General features: G+C 39.0%; 1 protein-coding gene across 1 annotated transcript in view; it reads right to left on the bottom strand.

Annotated features, from left to right (window-relative positions):
* Positions 1-4,141: 4,141 nt before the first annotated feature.
* Positions 4,142-16,878, bottom strand: part of traf3ip1 (TNF receptor-associated factor 3 interacting protein 1) — a 140,143-nt gene continuing 127,406 nt past the window's right edge. The window contains exons 14-15 of the mRNA XM_073046723.1: positions 13,949-14,172; positions 4,142-8,896 (exon numbers count right to left, since the gene is read on the bottom strand). Of these exons, the coding sequence (XP_072902824.1) occupies positions 8,731-8,896; positions 13,949-14,172 (390 nt within the window). The 3' untranslated portion in view covers positions 4,142-8,730. The remainder of the gene's footprint in view (positions 8,897-13,948; positions 14,173-16,878) is intronic.

Here is a 16,878-nt window from a genome sequence, read left to right as displayed (position 1 = left end):
GAACTTGCTGTACATCAATTGGCCATCATGCTTCCTATAATAAAAATGACTATGCATCACTACATGTGGAGCACTTTGGAATGACCAAAATCTATCAAAATCAAAATGTAAATGTAAGCGCATCTTTATAAAAGACCTCACCAAAACTTGGCAATACAAGCCAAGCTACATTTCTTGAAGATATTATCTAATGAATTAAGTCTGCCTAAGTTTATGTTTCTGCAACCAATACTATTATAAACGAATTGTTTTATCTGCAGGATGGAGATTGTTATTTCCCAGCAGAAAGGAAACAGCGCCCTCTACAGGCTGCTGACAAAGGGTGCAAAAGAGAGAAATGTTTTCCTGTAACCTTATTCTTTTTATAACCTAATTAAAAATATGAAAGTGTGTTTGTGTATGTAAAACCTTATAAGCAGAACTAATATTGGGAGAGCAGCTGCTAGATATTTTATTGACTCCTCTTTTCCTTCTTAAAGCCTCCTTTCTAAATTGAAACCTGATCAAATGTCATATACTGTCGATGCATACTGCATTCTGTGCATGTGTTTGAATCAGGTTGTCATTAATAGCTTACTACAGACTAGACAACATGATAGAATCGTTCAAGCTTCCACCAGTTTCCTGTTTCCTATTTCAACAAAACCTGACCATTTGTAAATCATTTTAATCCCATTTCTTGTTGAAGTCTTAGAATTTTAAAAATCCAGTTGCTAAGCTATTCTCTCTATAAATGCTGCCTGATCTGCCGAGTCTTCCAGCACTTACTTTTTTTAAATCTCAAAATTACAGAGACAAATTAAATCTTTCTAGTTAATCCCTATCAATCTAGTTAATACTTTCCAGATCCTCTCATGGTGACTTGGAAATATGTCACCATTTCTTCATCTTCATTCAGACTGAATTCTGGAATTCCTGATCCAGGGAGCATCTTCACATGAAGAACTACCAGAGGTTCGAAATGTGACTCTGCACTGTCTTCCCAAAGACAACCAAGAATGGCACATCTTACTAGTGATGCCTCATGCTTCCCTTCTCTTTAATATACTGTATGTATTGGTGTAATCAAAGTCTTCCACCATAATCACTGCTGTATTTGGAGACTTCTAACTTCTAGCAGAAGTTCTCCTCTAGCGTCCTAATGTTAAAATTGTACAAGGCATTGGTAAGGCCAAATTTGGAATATTGTGTACAGTTCTGGTCACCGAATTATAGGAAAGATATCAATAAATTAGAGAGAGTGCAGAGACGATTTACTAGGATGTTACCTGGGTTTCAGCACTTAAGTTACAGAGAAAGGTTGAACAAGTTAGGTCTCTATTCATTGGAGCGTAGAAGGTTGAGGGGGGATTTGATCGAGGTATTTAAAATGTTGAGGGGGATAGATAGAGTTGACGTGAATAGGCTGTTTCCATTGAGAGTAGGGGAGATTCAAACAAGAGGACATGATTTGAGAGTTAGGGGGCAAAAGTTTAAGGGAAACACGAGGGGGTATTTCTTTACTCAGAGAGTGATAGCTGTGTGGAATGAGCTTCCTGTAGAAGTAGTAGAGGCCAGTTCAGTTGTGTCATTTAAGGTAAAATTGGATAGGTATATGGACAGGAAAGGAGTGGAGGGTTATGGGTTATGTTATATGCGGGTAGGTGGGACTAGGTGAGATTAAGAGTTCGGCACGGACTAGGAGGGCCGGAATGGCCTGTTTCCGTGCTGTGATTGTTATATGGTTATATATGGACAACATAGAGCTCTTTTGTTTAACTCCAATCAAATGAATTCTGTCCATTTTCTCCTTTCAGCACTATTATATCTTCCTCAAGCAGTGTTACCACCCTGGACTTCTTTTTTTCAAAAAAACTTTTGTTTTCTAACCGGGAATTTTAAGTGTCCTGTCTCAATCACTATATTTACTCTATTAAGCCTTTCTCTTGTACAATTCTACCAACTCATCCAACTTCAGTTTCTTGGATCAGATTCTAACTCAATATATTGTATCTAGGTCCTGCACATGATCTCAAGAGGCTGTTGAGGAATACTGCTTTTTTTTAAATCACTGGCGCCAGCTCAGAAACATCTCTTCAACTATAATTTGCAACAGACTTCAGCCGAAAGAATAAGCTGCAAAAGATGCAAGTTCCTGGACTATCCATCTATTTTTGTTGACATCAAATAAAATGAAAGTGTCATTCATTTGCTGTCTTTTTGTCTTAAGCAATAAATATTAAGACAAAGTTGGTATTCTCATTTTAATAATGCATTCATCACAGAATTGCCAATATTTGTAATTGACTTTAATCCACAATTCACTTTAGAGATAAAGAGTCAAAGACTTCTTCAGCACAAAAGATGACCCTGGTCTGTCATGCTCATGCTGACCATCTTTACCAATCCCATTTACTTGCATTTGGTCTGATTTGCATGCTCATCTAGATATTTCTTAGAAGTGAGAATATCCAAAGAAAAGATCCTGAAGGCCGCTGCCCAAAGTGCCAAAAATAGAAACGGGCCACTGATGATAGCAGGGAAACCAATTCTTTTTTATCCTGATATAAGTTACAACCTGTTGAAGAGAAGGAAGGAATTTAACCCAGCGAAAAAAGCCTTATGGGAAAAGGGTTATAAATTTACAATGCGTCATCCAGCAACACTGATAATTTTTTTGGAGGACAGAAAATTTTTTTTTTCCGACTATCGAAAAGCGGAGGAGTTTGTACAAGAACTTCCATCTATTCGCTAACTACACATAGAGGCTTCCAAACGTAATGGATTAAAGATGAAGATAGAACCAAGGAACAGAAGTGATGGACATTTATGGATATTACAGAAGAGAAAAGCAAAATTTTAGAAATACTAAGTGAGAATAGTATTTTTTTTTTTTCTCTTCTTATACATATACTTTTTTATGTTGCGGGGGAGCTGGGAGGCTGTGGATCGGTTACTGCGGGAATCACGTGTGTAATCATGGCGGTTGCCATGACCCGTACAGCAGAGGGGGGTAATGTTGTGTCTTTTTTCCACAACATTAGTAGGGGGGTATTTTTTTATTTTTTTTTTCCTTTATATTTTAATTTTTTTTCTATCTTTTTGCCTGGATGAATGGTGGGGACACACATAGCAACATGGAGACTTTTATAAAGATTTCCCAGGATACCACGAAAGTGGAAAGATTAGGTATTATTATAGATTGAAAAGAAAAAGAACTTTAACATATATTTTAAAAAAAATGAGAACTCCGTGGAGTATGTGGGGATCTTCCAACATCCAGGCATTCCCTTTTTTTTTCTCTTTCTTATTTTTTTAATAGGGATGTTAGGGGGGAGGGGTTAAGGGGAGGGGGCTGGGTAACACTTTTTTTTTTCATGCACATTTATTCTGTAACAATTTGAAAACAATAAAAAAAAGTTTAAAAAAAAAGTGAGAATATCTGCCTCCACCTCCTCCTCAAGTGGTGTGTTACAGAATCCATCCACTATGTAAAAAAAAGCCCCTCAGATCCCCTGTAAAATACTGCTGCCATTACAATTTTACAGTGACATCAGGTTAGTATTTTGAAAATAGAAGCATGCTTTGACATCCAGTTGAAGCAATCATTTATCATCCCTTTCTTCCAAATACAGAATTCACCAAGTCAATCTGGCCAGTTAGTTGGGAGCATATTCCCAAGAGCACATAACTTTGTTTTTAGTGGATAACACTGGCAGAAGTCTGACAGGAAAATTATGATTTAGCGACAGACAGTGCAGCGAAGGTGATAGGCTTCCTGCAGGAGCTGCTTCTCAGCCAGTGAATGTCAAAAGCAGAAGAGAAAAGTCTGAAATGTATTCAGGAAGCATGCCAAAGCATTATGAAAAAAATTATTCTAAATCTGGAATGCAAAATCTTCTCAGTGGAAAGCTGGTTTCATTAATTAATCTATCCATATGTTACATATAAAATGGCAGCATTTCAGAAAATCCAGTTTCATTTATTATCTAATCTAATTACTGAATTCATAAGAACACAGCAACAGCACTTTCAATTTTTATGGAGCTAGGGGAAAACAAGGATTTTGTCAGTATATATTCTCCATATTTTAATCATATGCTATTGCTGAGTATTCACAACAGAGTTCAATAGCTAATACAAACACAACACTGAACAGAGCTGCATGTTTTATTTTATTCCACTAGAAAATTAATTTAGCTATGATACAGTAACCAAAATTTACAAAAATATACAGAAGTAATAATTAGCAATGCATCAAGCCCATGAAGGTCCATGGAGAATTTTATTTCGTCAAGATTATTGCAAGATGGTGATCATCTTAAGGTTCAGTGCAAAAACACTAGCCTCCATTACACATTAAAGTTGGAATGTCCTTTACTGTTGCTATTTATTAGCTTGAGTTTGTTCCTACTCATCTTCAAAGTTTAGTAAATCAATTATCAATCAAATTCAATTCTTGGGGCAATAATAGATTAACAGTATCTTTAATTCACCTTTAGAAGACACACAAGTTCTAGTTTCCATATGTATTCACAAAAAAGAGATTAGTAATATGTTATATGTTGCCCAATTGAAAAGATTATATATTGCCGTTCAAAAGTATTCATCCCCTTGGAAGCTTTCATTTTTTATTGTTTTACAACATTGAATCTCAGTGGCTTTAATTTGGCTTTTTTGACACTGATCAACAGAAAAAGACTTTCATGTCTAAGTAAAAATAGATCTCTACAAAGTGATCTAAATTAATTAGATATAAAACACAATAATTGATTGCATAAGTATTCAGCCCCTTCAAGTCAGTAGTTATGCACCTTTGGCAACAATTACAGCTTCGAATCTGTGTGGATAGGTCTCTTTATCAGTTATTGCACATCTGGACACTGCAATTTTTCCCCATTCCTCTTTACAAAACTGCTGAAGCTCTGTCAAATTGCATGGGGGTTGTGAGTGAACAGCTCTTTTCAAGTCCAGCCACAAATTCTCAATTGGACTGAGGTCTGGACTTGGCTGCTGACTTGCAAGTCTCCCACATGCCTTCTGGCAAACTCTACCTGAGATCTCATGAGAATTTTTATCTTTGCAACAGTGGCTTTCTCTTTACCACTCTGCCACAAAGCTGTGACTGGTGAAGCATCCGGGCAACAGTTGTATGCACAATCTTTCCAATCTCAGCCACTGAAGCTTATAACTCCTCCAGAGTTGTCATAGATCACTTAGTGACCTCCCTCACTAGTCCACTTCTTGCATGGTCACTCAGTTTTTGAGGAAGGCCTGCTCTAGGCAGATTTACAGCTGTGCCATATTTGTTCCATTTCCTGATCACTGACTTAACTGTACTCCAAGGGATATTAAGTGATTTGGAAATTTTCTTGTATCCATCTCTTGACTGGTGCTTTTCAATAACCTTTTCCTGGAGTTGTTGCCTCAGCAGCAGTTAGACCTTCCAGCTATAGGTGTATTTTTACTACTATTAATTGAAATATATCGACTACTCATAGTGATCTCCATTTAACTAATTATGTGACTTCTAAAACCAATTGCCTGCAGCACTGATTTGGTGTGTCATATTAAAGGGGTGGGGAGGGTGAACACTAATACATTCAATTATTTTGTTTTATATTTGTAATTAATTTAGATCAGTTTGTAGAGATCTGTTTACACTTTGAGACACAAGTCTTTTTCTGTTGATCAGTGTCAAAAAAGCAAAATTAAAATCTGTGATTTAATTTTTTAAAACAATAAAACATGAAAACTTCTGGGGTAGGGGATGGGTGGTGAAGGCTTTTTATAGGCACTGTATCAGTTCGTAGAGTCACAGAAAGTCACAGAACGGAAATGGATCCTTCAGCCACTTAATTCCATGCTGACCATCAACCACCCATTTGTACCAATCCTACATTCATTCTTTTATTTTTATTATCTCCACATGTGTCTGCTAAGGGCAATTTACAGTCACCAATTAACTTACCATGGAAAAAGATTTAAAAAGAAAATCTTACTTGTGCAGAGAGCAGTTGGTATAGAGAATGGGCTATCAGAGGAAATGGGAGAGATGGGTACAATTACATCGAAAGGACATTCGGACAGGTACAGTATATGGATAGGAAAGGGCTAGAAGTATATGGACCAATGTAGGTAGACGTGCTGTATGTAGAATAAGATTATCCAACAGTTTTCACTGTGGAAAAAGAGTCTAGTGCTTTCCCAGCACATATGAAGAATAAACTCCTTTCAGGCTTCCAGCCTGGTACAGGTATCAATTTTAACTGATATTTCAATGACAAACTCTGCCTCTTCCCTGATTAAGGGTTTCAGCCCAAAACGTCAACTGCCTACTCTTTTCCATAGATGCTGACTGGCCTGTTTAGTTTCTCCAGCATATTGCGTGGGTTGCTTGGATTTCCAGCACCTGCAGATTTTCTCGTCTTTATACTGCATAGATTAGACTATTTGATGCTCTGGCAAAACCTAATCATTAGCTCTTTTATATCAATTTTTGTTCAGAAAAAAATCCTTAAGTCTTCAAAATTAACAGGAATTGTAAAAAGAACTTATTTCCACATTTTTCTTCAACTTATTTCCTATAAATGGAGCCACAATCAAAGCACTCCTTTTTAAATTGGGATAGGAAGCATCTTTCAGTGTTATTCAATATAAGATTATTGGGTCAGGTCACAGGAAATACCAATAAAGAAATACCAATTCTCAAAGTTGTATATTATGCTTTTGGCTTGGAATGTACAAGTGAATAAACAACTGGAGGAATATTTTTATATGACTCTGCCTTTTGCCAGCCTAATATATTAACAAAACTGATGCACTGCTCTGGATTAAATTGATTTAACTGGAGCAGCAGGTAATCCTAGATGGTTAAACTGAACATGTCAATGATATTCAATGGATAACCATTTCTACTAAAATAATAATAGTTAAACTTTACTATTTAAAATAATAACACACAAGTGGTTATACTTTCCAGTTTCTCAGAAGCTGGCTGATAATTTTCATCAAAGTACTGCTACATTTCATATTACAGTGGCTTGTGAAACACCAGACAGCACAAGCTTTATGGGTACTTGGAAACTTTTAATATTCATTATTCAAATTTGAAAACAAATTGTAAGTTATGGTCACCAACCTCAGATACAATTGGATTGTTTTTAAAATTGGCCAACAAGTTTGCCACTGATAAATTTAAAAGGTAGTCCCAGGCACCACATTCATTTAATAAAGAAAGAAAATTCCTTTTTTTTCCATTGTGTCTACAATTATAACAGCAGACAGTGGTCATATCAAGAAAGTCTGCTGAAGCAATTTTAGTTTGGTATTCTGCAAAAGTAAAAATAAGCATAATTACAGAATGTATCATGATTTGGCTTTTTGCTTCATTAAAATCCTTCTTCAACAACCTCAGAATATTACCGAAACAATAGCTAAGGACTCCAATAGTTAACTGCCTTTAAAGTTGAAGTAGTAGCTGAGAATGCATGTTTTCTCCTGATAACAGGGCATACTGAAGAAAAATTATGGCTCCTAGAGCACACTTAATACTTCATTACATCTTTAGAGGGGTTAATTATGGGCGATGTTCTCATTCAGAGAGCACAAACATGAACCTGTACTCTGTGAAAGGGGTTTCCCCATTTAACAGGCCATATATTAATATTAATGCTAGGGTAACAGAATTGTTCATTGTCAGCATTTCTGAATTTACCAGGTTGCCATGTTGACAGGCTTTCCTGATCTGCATCACACCGATGAGATGATAGAACTAGCCTCTGCTTGTAGTAACTTTGATAAAACAGTTGCAGTTTATTTAGTAATATATTTTAGTTCTTTGGCCAATTACTACATTAAGTGCCTTAGATAACAGGGTACCCTTTGACTTAAAATTTACGGTTTGACATTTTAAATTACAATAGCTAAGCAACATGAATCTAAACACCTAGATTAAATTACGGCCTTTAGTTCACCAATTTCACTTATTTTTATAAAAGAACATTAGGATGTTGCAATTCTATTATTTTTATAATGCTATTTTTACATTAGAACTAGAAGATAAAATCTCAACCAGTTGCCTTAACCAGTAAATTACAGGAGACTCAATTACTTTGAGCTATGATCAGATTACAATACACCAAAGGATCAAAAATAATATGAAAAAGATATCAGCATTTTTGAAAAGATACTTCTAGGCAGCCTAACCCATCAGCCTACAATGGTAAAATAAACCCCTGCAGTGTTGAGTGCCATGGATAACAAGCAGGAGGTTGGTTTGCCTGTATGCCTTGGTGTTGAGGTAATTAATGCAATGCTCATGTTGTTGCAGGGAACCTTGAAGCTTGTTAAAAACATTCAGAAATATGCAGAATAAAGAGTAACAATCAGTCAACTATAAAGTGGGTAAAATTCCTCCCTTCAATTTTAACCAGTTCATTTTGTGCACACATTGAATGTTTTTGCTAAAAGTCTTCATGAACTTCAGCAAGCAAAGAAAAACAGTAAAACTCCTGCTTTCAGAGCTATTATAAACAATGCTTTTATTTTACGTGCTCATTTGCTTTCTTTAAATGTACAGTATAATAAGCTCTCTAGTGGAATGCAAACGACTGAGAGACTGGAATGCAAAATAATGCTTTGCACCCAATTAGTCTGCTCTGCTACAAGATTCCTCCTAGCCATAATTTCTTCACATTATTAGCTGAACCACATTAATGACTGTGCCAAATGTGCAAGAATCCTTCTGCCTCACGTTCTTGAAGAGAAGTTAATACTTGAAATCATCTTCTGGATCTTATCTTCATTTTTCAGTATGTTTGCCTTGACAGCACAATTCTTATCCTGCTGGTCTTTGATCAGCTGTTCTAGTTCAGCAAGTTCCGTTTTTAATGGCTCCACAGCACTGTCTGTAACGCTGAAAGTGTCAGACAAAAAGCTCAGATTTGTAACATGGTCATTATCAACATTATAAACAGGCAAAGGCAACCTTGTACAATTAAGCTGGTGAAAATAAAAGTTTAATTGTTGTGTTCAAATACAAGCAGCATTAAAAATTGTTACATTGTGTTTTATCCTTGCAACCTCTCACATTGCAAACTCCACATACACAGTCCACTACACTAAATAATTCAATGCACAAAGTAAAAATTTTTTTTGCTTTGTTCCAAATTGTCACAATGCTCACGTATGAATGAGTATTTGGGAAACTGGTGGGGTGGCAAAATAAATGGGGAGGGATGTGCTGGCTTCTGACATCTTCTGCTGGGTTGGGACAAGACATTTCCACATACCTTCTCTTCACCCTCTCCTCCCCTGTGCCCAATGACCCCGTCTGATTTCCCCCTCTCCTTCAGATGAGGGGGGCAAGATGAGTGTATCAAATAGAAGGGTGAAACTAAAGGGTGAGGAATGGGAGATTAGTCAGAGAGGAAAACCGGAGAGTGTGAGTGGGTATCCTCATGCTGGGGCTATATGGCGTTGAGGCTCGTCCCCTGGGTGGTGGATGGGGGATCCCTCGTGTGAGGGGTGCACCGGATAATATGGAAGAAGGTGTCGGGAACCGACATAGCCTAGGAGAAGGAACTCCGATTCCAAACCCGGCTAGATAAGACTCGTTAGCCTTGGATGGCAGCCTATCTAGGAGAGGGTAAACTCTGATTTCAAACCCGGGCAGGTGGAGATCGTTAGCATGGAAATGCCTTCGCCTAGGGGAAGGTGACCCCGACAGAAAACCCCTGGTCCTCCAGGTTGGGGGTTGTGCAATGGGCTAACAACCCATTCACATAAAACAAGCAATTGTTACAGAAACCATCAATGGATTGTCAACCACTAACCCAGATCTCGGGAAAAGCAGGGCCCCATTCAGGAGGTTGATGACGTGCTGCAACCAAACCCGTCAGGAAGCAGCAGGGCTGACAACCCTCCCTCACCCGAGGAAAACCATAATGGAGGCTCCAAAGCTGCTCTCACAGGAGAAATCTATCCTAATCGGAACATGGAATGTGAGATTGCTTTGGGAGACAGGTAGGTGCGCACAGGCAGTGAAGGAAATGAACCGATACCACCTCACACTCCTGGGCATGTGCAAAGCAAGGTGGAATACTTTTGGTGAGACCAAACTGCAGACGGGAGAAACTCTGCTCTATTCCAGCAAAGAAAAAGAGGAAGACCTGCATGAGGCTGGTGTGGCCCTGATGTTGTCCAAAGAAGCAGCCAGAAGTTTGATAGAATGGGAACCAGTGTCCGACTGTATCATCACAGCCAGGTTCGAGTCCAGATTCCAGAAGGTATCCATTATCCTGTGCTACGCCCCAACTAATAACGCAGAGGAAGAAGAAAAAGATCTCTTCTACACCCAGCTTCAAGCAGTAGTTGGAAAGGTACCTAAGCAAGATATGTTGATCGTCATGGGAGATCTGAATGCCAAAGTAGGCAGCGATAACACTGGCAGGGAGAGAGAGATGGGCCAGAATGGTTTGGGGAATATGAATGAAAATGGAGAACTCCTTACCGACTTCTGTGCCTTCAACCAACTGACCATTGGAGGTACGCTCTTTCCCCACCGACACTGCCACAAGATAATCTGGGTCTCGCCTGACCATCAAACAGAGAACCAGATTGATCACGTCATAGTCCGCTAGCGCTGGAGAAGTTCATTGCAAGATGTGAGAGCCAAAAGAGCAGATATTGGGTCTGACCACCATTTGGTTGTTGCAAAGCTGAAGATGAAGCTGTCAGCCAAGAAGAAGCAACAGAACACGCGAATAAAGTTTGATGTTAGAAAACTACAGACGGAAGAGAACAAGAAAGATTTCCACGTCACCTTGCAAAACCACTTTGGGGCTCTTCAAATAGAGGAACAAGATGAGAGTACAGCGGAACACGCCTGGATTACCTTCAAGCACGCCACTGTAGGAGCCTGCGAAGAAGTACTAGGAAGACCACCAGTCAACAGTAAACCTTGGATCAGGGACGAGACATGGCAGAAGGTGAAGGAGAGGAAAAAGCTCAAACAGGAGTTGAATCAGGCCAGAACCCAGCAACAGAAACAAATCGCTGCCAACAGGTGCAGCGTGATGGCCAAGGAGGTGAAGAAACAGCTCAGAAAGGACAAGAGGTCATACTTCAATGAAATAGCAGAGCAAGCAGAAACAGCGGCCAGTAAAGGGGACCTCAAGGCACTCTACACGACAACTAAACTTTTGAAAGGGAAGAAAAGCAATTTCAACAGACTTCTTAGAGACAAGACAGGCCATCTGCTCACTTCGGTTGAAGATCAGCTGGCAAGATGGAAGGAACACTTCCAGGAAGTATTGAATAGACCACCACCACAGAACCCACTTGACCCGGAGCCTGGAGACCCACTCAACATCAATATAGGTGAAATCACCAAGCAAGAAATTTGAAAAGCTCTGAAAAGCCTGAAGAACGGCAAGGTTGCTGGAGAAGACAACATTCCTCCAGAAGCATTGAAAGAGGGTGGAGAGGTTATGGTGGACCATTTGCATATACTGCTGAATTTGATATGGAGAACAGGGGAGATCCTATCAGATTGGAAGAAGGGCCTCCTTGTGAAGCTGCCAAAATCTGGAGATCTTTCACTGTGTGGCAAGTGGAGGGGGATCACCTTGTTGTCCATTCCTAGCAAAGTTCTCACCAGGGTCACCTTGGAGCGGATGAAAGACGCCATTGACCAGAGACTTAGAGATGAGCAGGCAGGGTTCAGGAAAGAGAGATCATGATTTGACCAGATAGCTACACTTAGAGTCATTGTGGAGCAGACAATAGAATGGCAAACTCCACTATGTGTGTGTTTTATTGATTTCGAGAAGGCATTTGACCGCCTGGACAGAAAGTCAATGTGGAGCATCTTACGTCACTATGGGGTACCGGAAGAGATGGTGAATATCATCAAGCAGCTTTATGATGGCTTCTCATGCAGGGTCATCCACAATGGGAGACTGTCCGAAGAGTTCCTGGTCACTACTGGAGTCAGACAGGGATGCCTGCTGTCGCCTCTACTTTTTCTTGTGGTACTCGACTGGGCTACAAGAACAGCCTATGCTGGCTCAGAGAGAGGCATCCAGTGGACGTTAACAGGGAAATTGGAAGACCTGGCATTTGCAGATGATCTAGCTCTTCTCTCACACCGGCGTCAAGATATGCAGAAGAAAGTAGATTCCTTGGGAGAGACCTCACAGCGAGTAGGCCTTAAGATCAGTCAGGAGAAGACCAAAGTTCTACGCATTAATAACAAACAAGAGGAACCATTACAGATTGAAGGACAAATAGTTGAAGATGTAGACAAATTCACCTACCTCGGAAGCAAAATCAGTAAATCAGGAGGTACAGATGAGGACATCAGAGCAAGGATTGGAAAAGCCCAACATGCCTTCACAACCCTGCGACCTGTTTGGAGATCTACGGCCATCTCTGTCAAAACTAAGCTCCGTATATTGAGCTCCAATGTGAAAGCCATCCTGCTATATGGATCCGAAACATGGAGAATCATGAACACCAGCTGCAACAAGATCCAGACCTTTCTCAACAAATGCCTCCGGCAGATCCTCCGCCTCAAGTGGTACGACAGAGTGTCAAACCTAGACTTATGGAAGAGAGCAAACCAAGAGCCCATTGTATTTCAGATAAGGAGGAAGAAGTGGAGATGGGTCGGCCACACCTTGAGGAAGAGCCAGTCGAATGTCACTCGACAATCACTCGAATGGAATCCACAAGGGAAGAGAAGAAGAGGTCGCCCAAAGCAAACCTGGAGGCGTAGGCTTTTGGATGAACTGAAAGCCGCCGGCCAAACTTGGGAGACTGCAAAAATATCTGCTAGAGATCGCAGGAAGTGGAGGACTTTTGTTGAGGCCCTATGCTCCATAAGGAGCGAAAAGGATTAAGAGTGAGTGAGTATGTTAGACTGTAGCCAGGTACACTACAGGAAGGGAATAGAGTGAAATAAAGAGGGGTGCTATCTGTGTGAGCTAGAGTATTGACAATGTGGGGGAAAGGGTGTCAGAGTGTGCTAGAGAGAACAAGCAAGAGAAATCGAAAGAGAGGGAACAGCACGAGAGTGAGCAAGAAATCACGAGAGAGGGAGATGTATTGAGTTGGTGTTCTAAATACCATGAGAATTATGGCCAGTTTGCTATCCCACCAGAAGCCACACAGCAACCCTGATAACTGTAAGATGGAAAACACTTTACAGCACTTTAAATCTGATTTTGGCTAACTTTGGTCAACCACCAGGTTCAGGAACAGTTATTACCAATCAACCATCAGTCTCTTGAACCAGAGGGGATAACTTCACTCAATCACTGAAATGTTCCCAAACCCATGGACTTGCTTTCAAGGACTCTTCACTTCATGTTCTCAATATTTATTGCTCATATTTATTATTTTTTCTTTTATATTTGCAGTTTGTTGTCTTTTACACATCAGTTGTTTGTCCCTCCTAATGGGGTGGAATTTCATTGAGTGTATTGTATTTCTTTGCGTTTACTGTGAATGCCTGCAAGAAAATGAATCTCAGAGTTGTACATGGTGACATATAATTATGTATTTCCATAATAAATTTACTTTGAACTTCAGCAAACATGACCCTATATTTAGCAAAAATATTTTACACACTTAATAATAAATCATTGAATATAAAGCTGATATTTACTATGGATTTCAGGGCTGAACCACTGCCAGTATACATAGAGAAATTTTTGTTCATATTTTATCTTCTTCTTTACAAAATATATTATGTTTAATTAGTCCATTACGTGAAACGAGTGAATTGAGAATAGCTGAGAATTTTCTTTTAACAAAAATATATTTGCTTTTCAGCTCCTTTAGCTTATGTTGCTTTATCCAAGATATGTTGCCTCTTCTAAAGCACATACCCACTAACCCATATCATTAAAACAATTCTACACTTCCATGTACACATGTATTTGATGTTCCTGCAGTTCCTAACCTTTGTTCTTTTAGGAGAGTTTCTGCATGCTTTTTGTTTTCCTTGCGCCACATTGATAACTCATTCTGCATGGAATCCATATCTTCTTGTATGTAGTCCATTATCTTTCCAAGAGGCAAGGCACTGCGGCACAGGGTCTGGATGGATGTTCGTAGCTTTTCTATTTCCTTTGTTACTAGCTCCTTCTCCTTCCTTCTCGCTGTTTCAGAGATGATGGTTTTCTCCTGTTAAAATAATGTTGTGTCAATGTCATAGAAATTCAGAAGCTGGATTCCATATTACTACTAGTACTTAGATACAGTAAGAAAATGTAATTTTAATACAATAAATTTATTTAATTTTCTATTTCATTCATGACTCTGCCAAAAAGCAATGCCATTTACCAATTACTTCTCAGAATTACACACAAGGTTAAAAATAGCAAGTGCTGGCAATGCACGAATATTCCAACATATGTAAATATAAATGAAGCTTGGCAACAATTTTTTCTTTTGCATTGGTTAAATGGAAAGTTTTTTTCTAATTCAATATTTAAATAGATCAAGAAATAAGTTGATCTGCCAATTCACCAACTCTAATGGATTTGCAGCACAATTTAATCAATATAGGTGGAACAAAGCCAATTGCGTTACTTGTGTATTCAAGAATATCAGCCTACTAAAATATACTGATAATATAAATCGAGAAAATAACACTGCTTCAGGTATAGCACTTAAACTAAAATGCAAAATTGTAGTACATACCTTTATGAAAACAAAAGGAAAAACAAAGTTCAGAGTAAATTTATTATCAAAGTACATATATGTCACCATTTTCTTGCAGGCATACTCAATAAATCCATACTAGAATAACCATAATAGAATCAATGAAAGACCGCACTAACTTGAGCATTCAACCAGTGAGCAAAAGATAACTATGTTCATGCATAAAATAAATAATAATCAATAAGCAATAAATATATTTGATCTTTTTTCCTTTTCAAGGTTCTTTTTTTTATTTTTTTATAAAAAAAATGTATTGAATTTTCAAATAGGTTACAGAAAGAAAAAAAATTATCAACCCCTCCCCCTAACATATCCCTTTAGAAAAAAAAAGAAAAAAGAAAGAAAGAAAGAAAGAAAGAAAGAAAGAAAGAAAGAAAGAAAGAAAGCCTGGATATTGGAAGATCCCCACATGTTCCATAGAGTTCATAATAGCTTTAATATGTATATTTATTTCTTTCCCCAGATAACCAATAATTTTATCTTCGGAGCACCTATACATTGAATCCTATCTTTTGCAAATAAGGGCGCCAAATTTTCAGAAATATTTCATATTTATCTCTTAAATTATAAGTAATTTTTTCAAGTGGAATGCAGCTAAAAATTTCATTCTTCCAACGATCTATACTTAAGTATAAATCCGATTTCCAAGTAACTGCAATAGTCTTTTTGGCTACTGCCAATGCAATTTTTATGAATTCTTTCTGATATTTATTCAATTTGGATTTCGATTTTATCCCTTCAATATCTTTTGAAGACCCTGACCTGGAGTTACACTCTGACTTTGGCCCTTTGCGGGAATGGGAGCCACTCTCAGGGCCTCAGGACAGTCTGCTTTTTGATATCCCAAGAACACAGCCTGGAAGATTAGTGTGCCTTCAGGTTGCTGGATTTTTGTGGCTCTGGAGACCGGCTGGTCTCCCTGACTGAGGTGTCGCAGGGAAACATGGAACATCGGGAGCAATGGGTTAGCTGCTGGCTGCGTGTCCAAAGACCTGAACCTCAGGGCTGATTCTCTGGGCACAGAGCTCAGAAAAAGCAACGCAACAGACATTTAACATCATAAATCAATGAGTTATTTGTTATGCCTCCCCTCTCGCTGTGAAATGGGGACACCTCTTTATCCTTGAAAGAGACACACACACACATAGTGGTACATCAAATAACTGGGTGAACAAATCGTCTTTGGAGCACTGCAAGTCTGTCTTTATTGATGCTTTGCTGCATGGTTGAGTGCTCAGTGGAGGGAGCCGATGATTTTTTTTTTTGCAGGGGGGGGGTCATTGCCTTGCTGTGGCTTGTGCGTGAGGGGGGAGCCCTATGAAGTTCAAACATTTAACTGTCATTCATTATTTGGGGCACTCCTCTGTTTTTGTGGATATTTGAGAAGAGAAAGAATTTCAGGATGTATATTGTATGCATTTCTCTGACATTAAATGTACCCATTGAATATTAAGAACATGAAATTAAGAGTCCTTGAACGTAAGTCCATAGGTTGTGGGAACATTTCAATGATGGGTCAAGTGAAGTTGAGAAGAGTTATACACACAAAATGCTGGAGGAACTCAACAGGCCAGGCAGCATCAATGAAAGAGACTAAACAGTCAACATTTCAGGCCAAGACCTTTCCTCACAACCGGAGAAAAAAGATGAGAAGTCAGAGTAAAAAGGTGGGGGAAGAAGGAGGAAGAAGTACAAGGTAGTAGGTAATAGGTGAAAACGGTAGAGGAGGGTGAAGTAAAGTGCTGGGAGGTCTATTGGTGAAAAAGATAAAGGGCTAGAGAAGGGGGAATTTGATAGGAGAGGACAGACAGCCATGGAAGAAAGGAAAGGAGCACCAGAGAGAAGTGATGGACAAGTAAGCAGTTAAGGTGAAAAAGAGAAATAGGAATGGGGAAATGGAGAAGAAGGGAAGGAGACAATTACTGGAAGTTTGAGATGTTATCCACTTTAGTACAAGAGCCTGATGGTTGAGGGAAAATAACTGTTCCTGAACCTGGTGGTATGAGCCCTACTGCTCCTGTACCTTCTTCCTGATGGCAGAAAAGAGAACAGAGCATATTCTAGGTGGTGGGGGTCCATGATGATGGATCCTGCTTTCCAGCATGAAGGACTCAACTATATCCACCACTTTGTTGGTTTTTCCATTCGAGGGAGGGGGGAGGGGAG

The sequence above is a fragment of the Hemitrygon akajei genome, chromosome 5 (assembly GCF_048418815.1).
Source record: "Hemitrygon akajei chromosome 5, sHemAka1.3, whole genome shotgun sequence".
Taxonomy (NCBI): domain Eukaryota; kingdom Metazoa; phylum Chordata; class Chondrichthyes; order Myliobatiformes; family Dasyatidae; genus Hemitrygon; species Hemitrygon akajei.
This window is presented reverse-complemented; position numbering and strand designations above follow the sequence as displayed.